General features: G+C 40.3%; 1 protein-coding gene across 1 annotated transcript in view; it reads right to left on the reverse strand.

Moving 5' to 3' along the window:
- Positions 1–11336: 11336 nt before the first annotated feature.
- Positions 11337–14219, reverse strand: part of LOC138811456 (uncharacterized) — a 69635-nt gene continuing 66752 nt past the window's right edge. Inside the window, exons 11-12 of the mRNA XM_069999178.1 lie at positions 13493–13621; positions 11337–11911 (exon numbers count right to left, since the gene is read on the reverse strand). Of these exons, the coding sequence (XP_069855279.1) occupies positions 11888–11911; positions 13493–13621 (153 nt within the window). The 3' untranslated portion in view covers positions 11337–11887. The remainder of the gene's footprint in view (positions 11912–13492; positions 13622–14219) is intronic.

Genomic DNA, 14219 nt, shown 5'->3' on the forward strand with positions numbered 1-14219 from the left:
GATGCTGGCATTAAAAACACCATAGGCACACAGTTTCCCCGTGGATGGAGGGTCTGTGGTCATGGTCCACTCCATGATGAGCTATGTATTCAGTGGAGGAATGAACACAGGAGGGCTTGTGTAGAATTTCTGGTTCTGTGATCTCAACATAGCCAGTAATCATCAATCGATGAATGGAAACCATTCATAATGTTCTTTTATAAACATTTAGATGGGTGCTTCCAGACCAAAGTCTCCATGGCTGTGAGAAGCCCAGGGTTCTGTGTTATCTTGAGGGTCAGAGGTAGGGGAGGGAGTTTTTCTTACATGATATAAAAGGTATTAGGACTTGACCATCTTCATAGCTATGAGATGTCACATGAGGAGTCTCAGGGTCCTCCTTTCTGGATCTTCACCAGTTTGTCTGTGAGAAGGACCAGGGTGTGCCACTCCTCATCCACCTAAAGGACTATTGCACGCCTCAGCAACTTTCTCATCTTTTGCGTGAAAACTATTGCATCTTCAGACTTAGTAGGAAGGAAATGCAGTGCTGATATGACCCATGATGCAGTTAGTTGCCTTTAGCTTTTGCGCTGAAGAGGAAACAATCAGGACCTGACAGGGAGTTCAAAGGTGCAAGGGTATTTTCCTGTTTAACAAGGCATGCAAATCTACATTTTATTAAAAATAAACACACATGCACACACCCGACTCTGTCTCTCTCTCTGTTTTGTCTGTCTGTCTGTCTGTCTGTCTGTCTGTCTGTCTGTCTCTCTCTCTCTCTCTCTCTCTCTCTCTCTCACACACACACACACACACATACACACATACACAAACACACACACACATACACCCACAAGTCATGCAAGAGGAACATGCCAGCAAAACTTGTTCATGGTACCTCAGCCTGCTGCACCTTGGGGCCAACATAGACCATGCAGAATAGCAGGACAATAAACAGAGCCTTCATCCGGCATGTGCCGCTGCTGCTGCTTCTCCCTGTACTGCAGATGCTCGGAGCAAGGACAGCTGTGGTGAGTAGGATCCAAGTGGATCCTTCCTTTTATGTTATGTCTAGGTGGCCTGGTGCATAATGCAGGCACTCTTGCAAGTCTGAAGTCCTTTTGTCATCTGAGTGTCTTCAGACATCTTGGGTTGTGGGTGATGGGTGGTGTCTGACATCTGGTACATTTGACAAGGGGATTAGTTATGCAGGGGAAATTAGGTGGATCTGAGTGACCTTCCTACTGGCATTGCAAGCACAAAGGTGGAATTCTGGGCCAAAGCCTGCAGTAGCTCTGTCCCTTCCATCTCCAGTCACTGCAGGAGGAGATGGGTGCCAAATCCATATTTCCAGAATTCCACCTCATTGGGGGCTATGACAAATCACAGATTTCAGGACTTCTGTCAGATGCAGTTCTGTTTAAGAAATTATTATTAAAAAATACACAAAATGACTTCTTACCTGATATATAAACTATATTTACTAGATAAATATATATACATGTATGCATATTTAGAAAATCCAACATATATATACACGTGCACACACACACACACACACACACACACACACACACATATATATATATATATATATATATATATATATATATATATATATATATATATATATATATATATACATATATATATATATTATTGTTGATTCAAATGCTCATTCTCCCAGGCAATCCATTGTGCATCTGCAGGTCATTTCACAGGAGAAATGACACCAGAATTCCAAATAGAAAACAAAACAAAATACATGAAAGAAAACAATGTGTTGTTGGTAGTTTTGTTTTGGGGAGGGGTTAGAGGTATTCGTGTTCTTGTTTTATTTTGTATGGTTTGTTTTGTTTTCTATTTGGAATCCTGGTGTCATTACTCCTGTGAAATGACAGAGAGTGGATTGCCAGAGAGAATGAGGATGTCAATGAATATATACATATGCATATGAATATATATGCATATACATACATGAATATATAAATACATATTCATATATATAATTGATTTACTAGATATACATATGTGTATACATATATGTATATCTAGTTAATATGAAGTATATTTATATTAGATAGATAGATAGATAGATAGATAGATAGATGGATAGATAAATAGACAGACAGACAGACAGACAGACAGAGAGATCTTTAGGTGCAGCCACAGGACACCATTTTTTTAATTTAATTTAATTTTTTTTGTGAACATACATACAGAGGGGTTACAATTACATGGGCAGGATAATGCGTACATTTCTTATCAAGCATTGCAGCCTCCTCCTTTGTTTACCCTTCACATCCCTTCTCAGCCTCCCCCCCCCACCCAATCCACCCCCGCCCCCAGCACCAACGTTGTAAAGGTCTTTTCGAACATGACAACTTGTACTTCTCATTGCTGCAACAGGTCCAACTGTATCCTTAAACGACTTGTTTTTCCCCATCTCGCCCACAAGTTATACTGACATCAAATATAGTGAAAGCAGGGTTTATACTGCGGGGAGGGACATACAAAGGAACAAAGCGATAATCTTTTAAATGCGTTAGAAACAAATGCATTAAAGAAAAAACATTAAAATACATATCTAAGGGTTCATTTTCTTAACATCACATAATCGGACCTTTTCCGCTTGACTCATACATATACTAGATATTGCAAATAAGGGAAACCATGGGACCTATGTTTCTTTGGGCCTGGCTTACTTCACTTAATATAATTTTTTCCAAAAATTTCCATTGCCTAACAAATGGGGAAATGTAATTAAGTAGGCTAAAGACTTAAAGAGAAACTTCTCTGAAGAAGAAAGAAGGATGGCCTATAGACGCATGAAGAAATGCTCAACATCCCTAGCCATAAAAGAAATGCAAATCAAAACAACATTGAGTTAATACCTCAATCCAGTTAGAATGGCAAAAATCAAGAACTCTAACAACAACAGATGCTGAAGGGGATGTGGACAGAAGGGAACCTTACTTCATTGTTGGTGGGAATGTAAACTTGTTCAACCACTTTGGAAAGCAGTATGGAGGTTCCTCAAAAGACTTCACATATAGCTCCCCTATGACCCAGCAATCCCACTTTTGGGCATTTACCCAAATGTTAACAAACAAGACCACACTAAAGCTGCCAGGACAACTATGTTTATTGCAGGCCACCATTTTTGATTACAGAATAAGAGACCACACAGACACCTACATACCCTTCCTATATAAAGAAATTCTCAGATATGGAAACAAGAGAACTCTCTTCTTTTTTCTTTTATTTTTAAAGATTTATGTTTTTATTTTTGAGTGATTCTGCGTCATTTTCCTCATTTATTGTGTATCCACGTGGATATCCTTGGGTTGGTAGGGGGAGAGCACAGAACTTAAGGGAAAAAGGGTGACTATGTGCAGTAGTGGAGCTCAAGTGCACACATATAGGTGAAGTCTGCAACTCTCTGGTGGAGACAGGAGGGAGGGACAGGGAGAGAGTGAGGGAAGAGAAAACACTGTGCCAAAGGAAATGCATGCTTTTATTTTATTTTAATTTTTATTTATTTTTTATTGTGGAAATACTGTACAGAGGGTTTAAAATTACATGGGCAAGATAATGAGTATATTTCTTATCAAGCATTGTAGCCTCCTCCTTTATTTCCCTTTCCCATCCCTTCCCATCCTACCCACGACCCCCCACCCAATCCTCCCCACCCCTCCCACCAAAGTTGTAAAATTCATTTTTGACATAACGACTTGTACATCTCATTGAAACGGGTCCACCTGTATCCTTATTTAAACGACTTGTTTTTCCCCTTCCCCTCCAAAAATTATACCGACATAGAATACAGTGAAAGTAGGGGTTATACTATGGGGGAGGGACATATATAGCAAAAAAGAAATAATCTTATATATGCGTTAGAAACAATCGCATGAAAGAAAAAAATTTGAATACATATCTTAGGGTTCATTTCCCTAACATCACCTTATCTGACCTTTCCTGCTTAACATAGACATATACTAGATATTGCAAATAAGGGAAACCATGGGACCTATGTTTCTTTGGGATTGGCTTGCTTCAATTAATATAATTTTTTCCAAGCTTTTGCATTTCCTAACAAAGGAGACAATGTCATTCTTTCTGATGGAGGCATAGAATTCCATTGTGTATATATACCACATTTTCTTGATCCATTCATCTACTGAGGGGCATCTGGGTTGGTTCCATATCTTAGGTATAGTAAATAATGAAGCAATAAACATAGTTGTGCTGGTACCTTTAGTGTGGTCTTGTTTATAAACATTTGGGTAAATGCCCAAAAGTGGGATTGCTGGGTCATAGGGGAGCTCTATGTGAAGTCTTTTCAGGAACCTCCATACTGCTTTACAATATGGTTGAACAAGTTTACACTCCTGCCAACAATGCAGTAAGGTTCCCTTCTGTCAACATCCCCTGTAGCATCTGTTGTTATTAGAGTTCTTGATTTTTGCCATTCTAACTGGGGTGAGGTGGTATCTAAATGTTGTTTTGATTTGCATTTCTTTAATTTCTAGGGAGGTTGACCATTTCTTCATGTGTCTATTGGCCATCCTTCTTTCTCCTTCAGAGAAGTTTCTCTTTAAGTCTTTAGCCCACTTATTTATTGGGCAGTTGTTTCTTTGAGGATTTGTTTTTAGGGGATTTAATTTTTTGATTTCCAAGTATATTTTAGATATGAGACCCCTGTCCATTGTATGGCTAGTGAAGATCATCTCCCAATCCGTGGGCTTTCTATTGATCTTGCTAGCTATGTTCTTTGCCATGCAGAAGCTCTGCAACTTCATGCAATCCCATTTGCCCAACCTTTCTTTGATTCGTTGTGTTTCTGGGTCTCTATTAAGAAAATTTCGGCCTGTGCCAAGGAGACCCAGGGTTTCTCCTATTCCATCCTTTAATGTTTTCAGAGTGTCTGCTTTGACCCCGAGGTCTTTGAACCATTTGGAGTTGATTCTGGTGCAGGGTGAAATATAAGGATCTAGAGTTAGTTTTCTACATGTAGTTAACCAATATTGCCAGCACCATTTACTGAAGAGGCTGTCTTTCTTCCACTCTATTTTTTTAGCTCCCTTATCGAAGATTAGATGGCTTTAGTTCTGTAGGTTCATTTCTGGGTTTTCAATTCTATTCCATTGGTCCTGAGGTCTGTTCTTGTGCCAGTACCAAGCTGTTTTGATTACTATGGCTTTATATTAGAGTTTGAAATTTGGTATTGATATTCCACCATCAGTGTTCTTTCCGTTGAGGAGCGTTTTTGCTATTTGGGGTCTTTTATTGTTCCATCTGAATTTTTGGATTGCCTCTTCTATTTCCTTAAAGAATGAGGTTGGAATTTTGATAGGTATCATATTGAATTTTTAAATAGCCTTGGGATGTATTGCCATTTTCATGATGTTGATCTTTCCAATACAGGAGCCTGGGATTTTTTTTTTTGCCATTTTCTAAGTTCTGTTTTGATATCCTTTTTCAAGTTTTTCAAGTTTTCATCATAGAGGTCCTTCACTTCTTTGGTTAAGTTAGGAAATGTATTCTTACCTGACTCAGGTCATGGGAATTGCTCTGGGCATCACCTCCATAATGACAATGGAATAAGTTAATGTAAACAAGAGATATAGCTAGCCCTACTTTGTTAGGAAAGATCAAGGAGACAAAAGGAAAGAAGAAGGCGGATACCTCCTATAGATGGGGTTAGGAGTTAATCATTGCTGGAGAGGAGCATCAGCCTGGAGGCACAGGCGGATCAGGGTTTAAATACAGTAGGGTATGAGACATGGGGATTTGTAATTTTGAATCAGAAGCGTCTGTATAAGCAGGTGAAATGAGGATACTGGATCTACCTGGCACTATCTTGCCTTCTTGTTGGATGAAGGTAGAGGCCACCTCCAGGTGATGGCTCTGCTTGAATCCCCAGAGGAAAGGAAATCTCACCCCCAGATGATGTGCATGCCTGAGTTCCTAGAAGAAGGACGTCCCACCCCCATGTGATGTGTGTGCCTGAGTTCCTAGAGGAACTTGGACAATAGTTTCATCCCAGTCCTGTGTCTTGAACTTGAATCTTGAGCCTCCTGTGACCCTTATCTTGACCCTTTTTAGGCCCCAACAATTACACGCACCATTTTTCACCATGCTTCATGTTTCCTGCGTCTCCTCAGATCACCATGGCATCTCACTTGGGCTTTTCACTGGAGTTGGACATTGCTTTTCTGTTCTTCATTATCCTCATGGCTCAGTTTCCTGATGGTACAAAGTGCATTCAAGGCTGCAAGTTTTCTGAGGACATGTATCTGCCTGCAGTTACTGACTAATAATGAACACTCTAATAAAGACTCCTAATCTGACCTCTCAAAATATGTCCAATCTGGATCTTACAAATGAATTTCAATATAACACAGATGAGGCCAGAGGGCAGAGGGCATCTGGCTGAGAACAACTCAAGAATGGAGATACGGATAAGATTCTGATGAGATTCTCTGGGTGGAGATAGCTGGGCAGAGACCCTGGACGGCAGCATGGCCAATGGGCCAAGAGAGCTGTGAGACCTATGCAGATGCCCCTCAGCCATAATTGTTGAAAGAATGAAAGAAGGAATATAATAGATAATAGATGTATAGATATATCTATTAGATATATAGATAATATAATAATAATAGAATTCTTACTCAAAGTGGACATGGATTTCCTTGGACCATCTTTGGTCACAGAGGAAGCCATGAGTTGTCAACCTCTCAGATGGGACTTGAAGGACAGATCTGAAATTATCCAGGAGACATCTGTGAGCAGGAGGGATGGATGGGCAGAATTCATACACAGATCTCCCCCCACCCTTGCCCCGTGCAAGACATGAAGTTGAGGATCGTGGGCAAATGGACCAACTAAGGTTCCTGAGACTGATTCCTTCCAGAAAATTCTTTCTTTTCCTAAGCACTCCTGAAAAATAAAATTATGCTCCTGGAGGATAAGACTGAGACTGAGACAAAAAATATTACCATGAGTTGAACAATGATAAAACAAAATCATTTCTATCCCTGAGGAATCCAGTATTTGACATTTCCTATTCTGGGCTTGGGGTTTACTCATTTGTAGAGATTCTGTGTCCTCACCTTTAGATGTCAAAAACCTTTCTTTGGGGATTAGTCGTTATGATGTCATAGTATTTTGAATTTTCCAGAGTTATGTACTGTGGATTTCCTTTCCCCAGTCAATTGAGAGGAAAAGGGATATGTGGAGTGGATTCCTATTTTCCTGCATTTACCACTTCAAACCACAGCCCTATTTTTCCACACAGTAGGAGTTGACACCAAGACTGGCTGGAGATTTCACTCTATTCTACCCTTTGACTAGCTGACTGTTCTCAAGTTGCTAAAGAATATAATTATGAGACGAGGTATTGGTGGCTCCTAGTTATTATCAGGAGGAGGGGATCTCATGATCTCATTTTGAATTAAACTACCCCCACCCCAGCCAAATCATCATCTCTCCACTCCTCATCCATCAAATAAACATACGATGAAAGTGAAGGTCAGGAAGTAGAGCTTCCAATAGTATTGGAAAACCTGAACATGAGTGTTGGGGTCTGTCATTTTCTGTGAGGCTGAAAACATTTATTTCATGTTTAAGTGCTTCGTGTTTGGGGACTATATATTAACCTATGTGATTGTTTCTTCATTGATCACTCCCTTTATCTGTAATGATCTTGTCTGTTCTAATTGGTTTTAATCAGAACTCTGTTTTATCAGATGACAGGGTGGATACTCCTGCCTTCTCACAGGATGAATTTTCCTGGAAGATTCATTTCCATCCCTTTGCTCAGACTTGTGTTGATCTGTGACTATGATTTGAGTGTATTATAGAAAACACATGAGTGGATCTTGGTTTTTTTTTTGCTCCAGTCTGGTCCGCTAATCTTTTACAGGACCAGACTTGGCCCCATTGACTTGTTTCTGTGAATCAATCCAGCAGTCCAATTATCTATATCTCTATTCCATCCCCACGTCCCAATTATTTTTTTGACCATTCGTGGGACTTGAACTTAGGCCTGGACTGCATCAATGAGTCTCTTTGTGCTCCAGGCGTGTGCTCCATCCCTTGAGACAGAACACCACTTCTGGCTTTTTCTGAGTAGTTGATGGATTCCTCCTGGAAAGGAAGAGGAGTTGCCCTTCTGTGACTTAGATCTGAAAACTCCACTCTATTACTTCCCATCATATCACTGTGAAGCTCTTCAGTCAGAAAATCATGTGCAAAGGTCATCAGTGCATGCTGTTCTTCCTGTTGTGTCAAAAGCACACATCCACTCTGCCAGTGCCTCTGCTTCTGCCCATATAATCCATATATGGACTACAGACTCTGCTACCTGGGGTTGACTGTGAACTTCATCCCATGGTTAGAAATGTAATGTCACCAGGTGCATTTCCCTTCAACTGTAATTTGAGGAATGTGGTCAGTTCATAGGAATGTCTAATAAAGAATATCCTGTGAGACATTTATAGAAATCACTGCTTCTCTAAAGGACATAGAAAGACATTGAGTTCATGGTTTCCTTTAATTTAGGACATGTCCTGGGACATGGACTCAGGGCTGGGATACTGTGTCTTAGATATTATTTTTCTCCCTGCTAACACCCTACTACTTGAGCCACATATGTACCTGTGTCCTTTGGGTGGTCAGCTGGAGGAAAGAGTCCAGAACTTTCACATGGCCTGGGCTGGTTTGGAACGTTCCATCTGATTCTGATGCTATCTGCCCCCAGGACTTCACTTCTTCCACCTGATAGCTAAATCAACCTCAGTTGCAAGGAAGCTTTGCCATTTCACCTTCAGCCAGAATGGAGACTTGGTTTCCCTTCCATCCATTTCACTAAGTGCCAAGTTGAAGAAAATAAATACTTGTGTACATGGAAGTGATAATCAGTTCACTGCTCCTAGTGAACACGAGTGTACTCAGCTCACCATGTTCTTGCTGCTCATCTGCTTAGAGAGCTGGAATTCCCTCCAGACCACCTGTCCCAAGCAGGACGTTTTTTTTGGCATGGGGTGTGGAGGGGGGAGAGTTAACACCTCTGGATGGTGAGCACTGATTGGTTCATCCAGGAGATTGACCCACAGGAGACTCTCATAAAAACCAAGGAGCCACCATCCTCCAAAACCATGAAGCTGAAGACAGAAAGCCCCACAGCATGAGAGTCCTGCTGCGGCTCTTCTGCTCGCATGGACTCACATGCTCAACAGAAATCTTAGAAGTCTTCCAGGTAACCTGAATACGGTGATGTGTCTCTGTGGGGAAATTGGTTGTCTGACAGTCAGTGTGTCTATCTCACATTGCTTCTGTGCATCGATCACAATTTATTAATAAGTTGCGCTGATTGTCCATAGTCATCCAAATCATATTCCATTTTGAATTCTTCCTTTGCCATTCTGCAGTAAATATAAAAGATTATTAAGAACATGTGGACAGGGGCTGGGAAGGTGGCTCAGTGGTAGAGTGCTTGCTTTGCATGCATGAGGCCCTGGGTTTGATTTCTCTGCACTGTATAAGCAGATAAAGCTGGAAGTGATGCTATGTCTCAAGTGGTAGGGCGCTAGCTTGAACTGAAGAGCTGAGGTACAGCACGTGGCCCAGAGTTCAAGCCCCATGAGTGACAAAAGAAAAAGAAAAAGAACATGTGGACAGCATGATCTGTGATTTTTGCAGTGTTATTTCATATAGGCTTAGGTATTGAATTTTTATAATTTTGTGCATGTGTTACTTTCACTCACGGGTCTCCTTGTGATCATGCCAAAGAGGCCTAGAATCTCTCCCTGAAAATCCTCATCCTGTCTAGTTCTCTCTCTCTCTTCCAATTTATTAATGCCATGCAGCAAGAATCAGAGACTCTGAATACTTCCAGTAAATTCTCTTTTGAAAGAAGCAAAGTCTGGTAGCTCAGAGTCTGGAGAGAGAACTCTCCAGGTCATTGCAAGCAGGTTACTTGAACACCTGAGTGTTTTGGGAGCAAAACTGAAGATTCATGCTTTAACATGCCTGATGGGGTGTTTCTTATTCAGCCAGAATATTGGTACACATAGACCCTCACAGCTGATAATGAAGAGCAAATCCTGGAGGGTGTACAACTGAGATACTTAATGCTCTATGTCTGCACTAGTAGAGAACTTGATGTCATATGCACAATTGCTTATATCAAGGAAGCTGGGCTTCCCCCACAATATATACACTCATACCCTCCCTGGTCCCCGTAACTGATCCATCCCCCCAGCAAATTTACATTTTAAATTTAATAAAATAGTTAATAAATATGAAATTGACTCATTTGCTATTGACCATTCTCTTTAAATTCTAACATTTAAACAATCACAAACAAGGCCACACTAAAGTTAACAGTACATCCATTTTCATGGCAGCATTGTTTACCATAGCTAAGATATGGAAACAACCCAGATGCTTCTCAGTAGATGAGTAGACCAAGAAAATGTGATATATATATGTGCGTGCACGCGCGTGCACACACGCACACACACACACACACACACACACACACACACACACACACACATACACAATGGAATTCAATGGTTCCATCAGAAAGAATGACACATGCCCTTTTGTAAAAAAAAAAATGGAAAGACTTGGGAAAAAATCACATTAAGTGAAGTAAGCCATACCCAAAGAATAGGTCCCATGGTTTCCCTCATTTGTTAGTCCTATAGTTAAATAGCTATGAATAAGATTGAAATGAACTCCAAGGTATGAGAACAAGAGGGTTTTGTTGTTGTTTTAAATGTACTGTATGAAGTTATTTCTTTTTTCTTTTACTTTTTTTCCTTCGGTTTATTCCTCAATCTCTCTCTCTCTCTCTATTTCTCTCTCTCTCTCTCTCTCTCTCTCTCTCTCTCTCTCTCTCTCTCTCTCTCTCTCTCTCTCTCTCTCTCTCTCTCTCTCTCTCTCTCTCTCTCTCTCTCTCTCTTATTGTGTGTGTTCTGGAACTGGGGCTTGAACTCAGGGCTTAAAAGTCTACCTTGCCCCCTTTCTCCCAAAGCTGGCAATTGACCCATACCTCTGATTTTTGCTGGATAAATAAATGGTGATAAGAGCCTCACAAACTTTTCTGCCCTGGCTTTCCTTCCATTGTGATTTTTAGATCTCCGTCCCCTGAGTAGCTAGGAACACAGTCATGAGCCACCAATGGCCCAGTTCTACTTTCCATTAATTGGCAGTTAGTCATGATATACATAGTTCAGATTCATACTTAAATTTTTTTAATTGTTACTATAAAGATACGGGTTACAGTTTCATAAGTCGGGTAAAGAGTACATTTCTTTTTGGACAATGTCACCCCTCCCTCTTTCTGTTTGGCTTATTTATAGTGAGTCTAATGTAACCTTCATTCTTAAAGACTAGTTTATCTTTACTGCTGAGCCCTAATTTTTCTGAATTCACTCTTAGCCCTCAGGTGTTCAATGAAGTCTGTTCACTTTGGTTGCCTAGAAACCTGATGTTTCAGCCTAGCTTGAGCTTTGGGGATTGTGTCACTTACTACTCAGGTAGTTCCTCTTCCAGCTTTGTGGAATTACCTAGTGCTTGAACAGGGTATTATTCAGATAAAGTCACATGGGCACATCTGTAGATTCTTGGAACATTTTACTTACATAGCTGCATCTTCTGAAGTTTTCTGACTTTCATGTGGTAGCTGCTTCAGCCTTCCCTGACTCCAGACATTATCCCTGACTTATTTTGCCTGTGAGAGTTCTGTTGGCTTTAGGTTCTCCTCTGTGTGTTGTGGTTTGGAACTTTTCTCTAGGCAGAAAGCACAACTGTAGGGTTCACTTTGTTTTTCTTTTCTCCTGGACCAAAGTCTTGTTCTGTCTTTTCTCCAGTCTGAAAATAGTTCTTTCTTCTATTTTGTCTGGTTTTCCAGTTGCTGTGTAGGAAGGCAAGTGTAATACAAGCTTATTTACTTTACTGGAAAGCAAAAGTTCTCTCCATAATACAGTATTTGATATAACATAGTTAAATTACTTGATGTACTTGTTGATCTAGCAAGAGATGTCTAAAGGCAAAACAGAACAATTATTTTTGAAACATATTCATTTTTGTAATGTATATTGATTCCCTTACTAAGAATCAGGATAGTCTTCTAGGACAAAGTTGAGCTACAATTTGTATACTGTTTCTTTTGCAATATGACACTGTATTGAGAAATAATATTTATGTTTATACTATAGAATCATAGCTATATTTATACTACATAATCACAGTATATTGTAATACACAAATAAAGAATAGTTCCTGGGCTGGGAAGGTGTCTCAGTGGTAGAGCGCTTGCCTTGCATGCATGAGGGCCTGGGTTCAATTCCTCAGCACCACATAAGCAAAAAGAAAAAAGCCAGAAGTGGTGCTGTGGCTCAAGTGTTAGAGCACTAGCCTTGGGCTGAAGATCTGAGGGACAGTGCCCAGGCCCAGTGTTCAGGCCCCACGACCGGACCCCCCCGCAAAAAAAGAATAGTTTCTGTATGTATGAGGCTTACCTGAGGGTGTTCCTTCATGCCAGTTTGTAGCCACACCTTTGTGTCTGTTCACAGCCCTTGCCAGCAATTGATCTGTTTCTGACTATAGTTTCCTCTTGTTTAGAAGGTCATGTCACTGAAACTTTTTACTCTACTCTTGTGTAGATACATACTTTTTATTTTGCTAGTTCTGTGGCTTGAACTCAGGACCTGGCACCATCCCTGACCCTTTTTGTACTCAAGGCTAGAGTTCTTCCACTTAAGCCACTGCACCACTTCCAGCTTTTTCTGAGTAGTTTATCCGAGACAGGAGTCTCATGGACTTTTCTGCCTGGTCTGGCTTTCGAACTGCAAATCTCCAATGTCAGCCTTTTGATTAACTACGATTACAGGCTTAAGCCATCAGTGCCCAGCTAGATCTATCTATCTATCTATCTATCTATCTATCTATCTATCTATCTATCTATCTATCTATCTATCTATCTATCTATCTATCTATCTATCTATCTATCTATCTATCTATCTATCTATCTATCTATCTATCTTTCTAGTAATGGGGCTTGTACTCTGGACCTCGACACTGTCCCTCAGCTCTTCAGCTTAAGGCGAGTGCTCTACCACTTGATCCACAGCACCACTTCCAGTTTTCTGGTCGATTATTGGAGATAAGAGTCTCATGGAGTTTCCTGCCTGGGCTGGCTTTGAATCTAGATCATCAGATCTCAGTCTCCTGAGCAGCTTGGATTACAAGCGTGAGCCACCAGCACCTGACTAGATCAATACTTTTATATTTGAAATGAAATGAAAATTTAAGACTGCTTATCTTATTAGCCTTCATCCTAAAGTATTTTGTGTTTGTAGGCAAAAATGGCTCAATTTTTTAAAAAATAAATCACATAATAATAAAGCAAAAATGTCAATGAACCTTTCTTTTGTGCTTATACATCTCCCTTTTGTAGGAGAAACCACTGCCAAAGCGAATGAAAACTCCTTACCAGTATCTGTGCCATTTGATGTCCTCTCCACCTTCTCCCCTGCTGTTGAGAGCACAGTGAGTAAGAAGTGCAAACTGCCTTACTCCCTTTCATTCCTGTCGTGGGTTTCCATCTCTTTCCATTCTTTTCCTGCAAAGTCATGGGACTGCATATTCAAGGGTGCTAGATATTTGAGCATAAATCTCTTCTGAGTAGTACAGTAAAAGCTATATATAAACTTCCCCTAAAAATATAGGAATATACATTGGAGAGTTACAGAAAGACCATGCACATAACATTTTATGGACCAGAAATTCTGAAGGTTTTTTGGCCTTAGAAAATATCTGCTTTACAAAAATATTTTTTCTGATAATTTTTCTTTTTATTTTTTTTGGTCATGGGGCTTAAACTCTGGGCCTGGGTGCTGTCCCTGTGCTCTTCAGTCCAGGCGAGTGCTCTACCACTTGAGCTACAGCACACTTCTGGTTTTCTGGTGGTTTATTGGAGATAAGAGGCTCACGGGCTTTTGTGCCTGGGCTGGCAATGACCTGTGATTCTCAGATCTCAGCCTCCTGAATAGCTAGGATTACAAGTGTGAGCCATGGATACCAGGCTCTCATAATTTCATTTTTAAACAGAAGGGAAGAATGATCATTTAAAATGAGAGATACTTACACAACTGTACATGATTAGAAACATTTTAAGAGAGCACAGAACCTAAGTATCTTTCGTACATAAAGGTAGGTAG

This window comes from Dipodomys merriami, unplaced genomic scaffold (genome assembly GCF_024711535.1).
Source record: "Dipodomys merriami isolate MVZ:Mamm:240054 unplaced genomic scaffold, mDipMer1.0.p SCAF_53, whole genome shotgun sequence".
Taxonomy (NCBI): Eukaryota; Metazoa; Chordata; class Mammalia; order Rodentia; family Heteromyidae; genus Dipodomys; species Dipodomys merriami.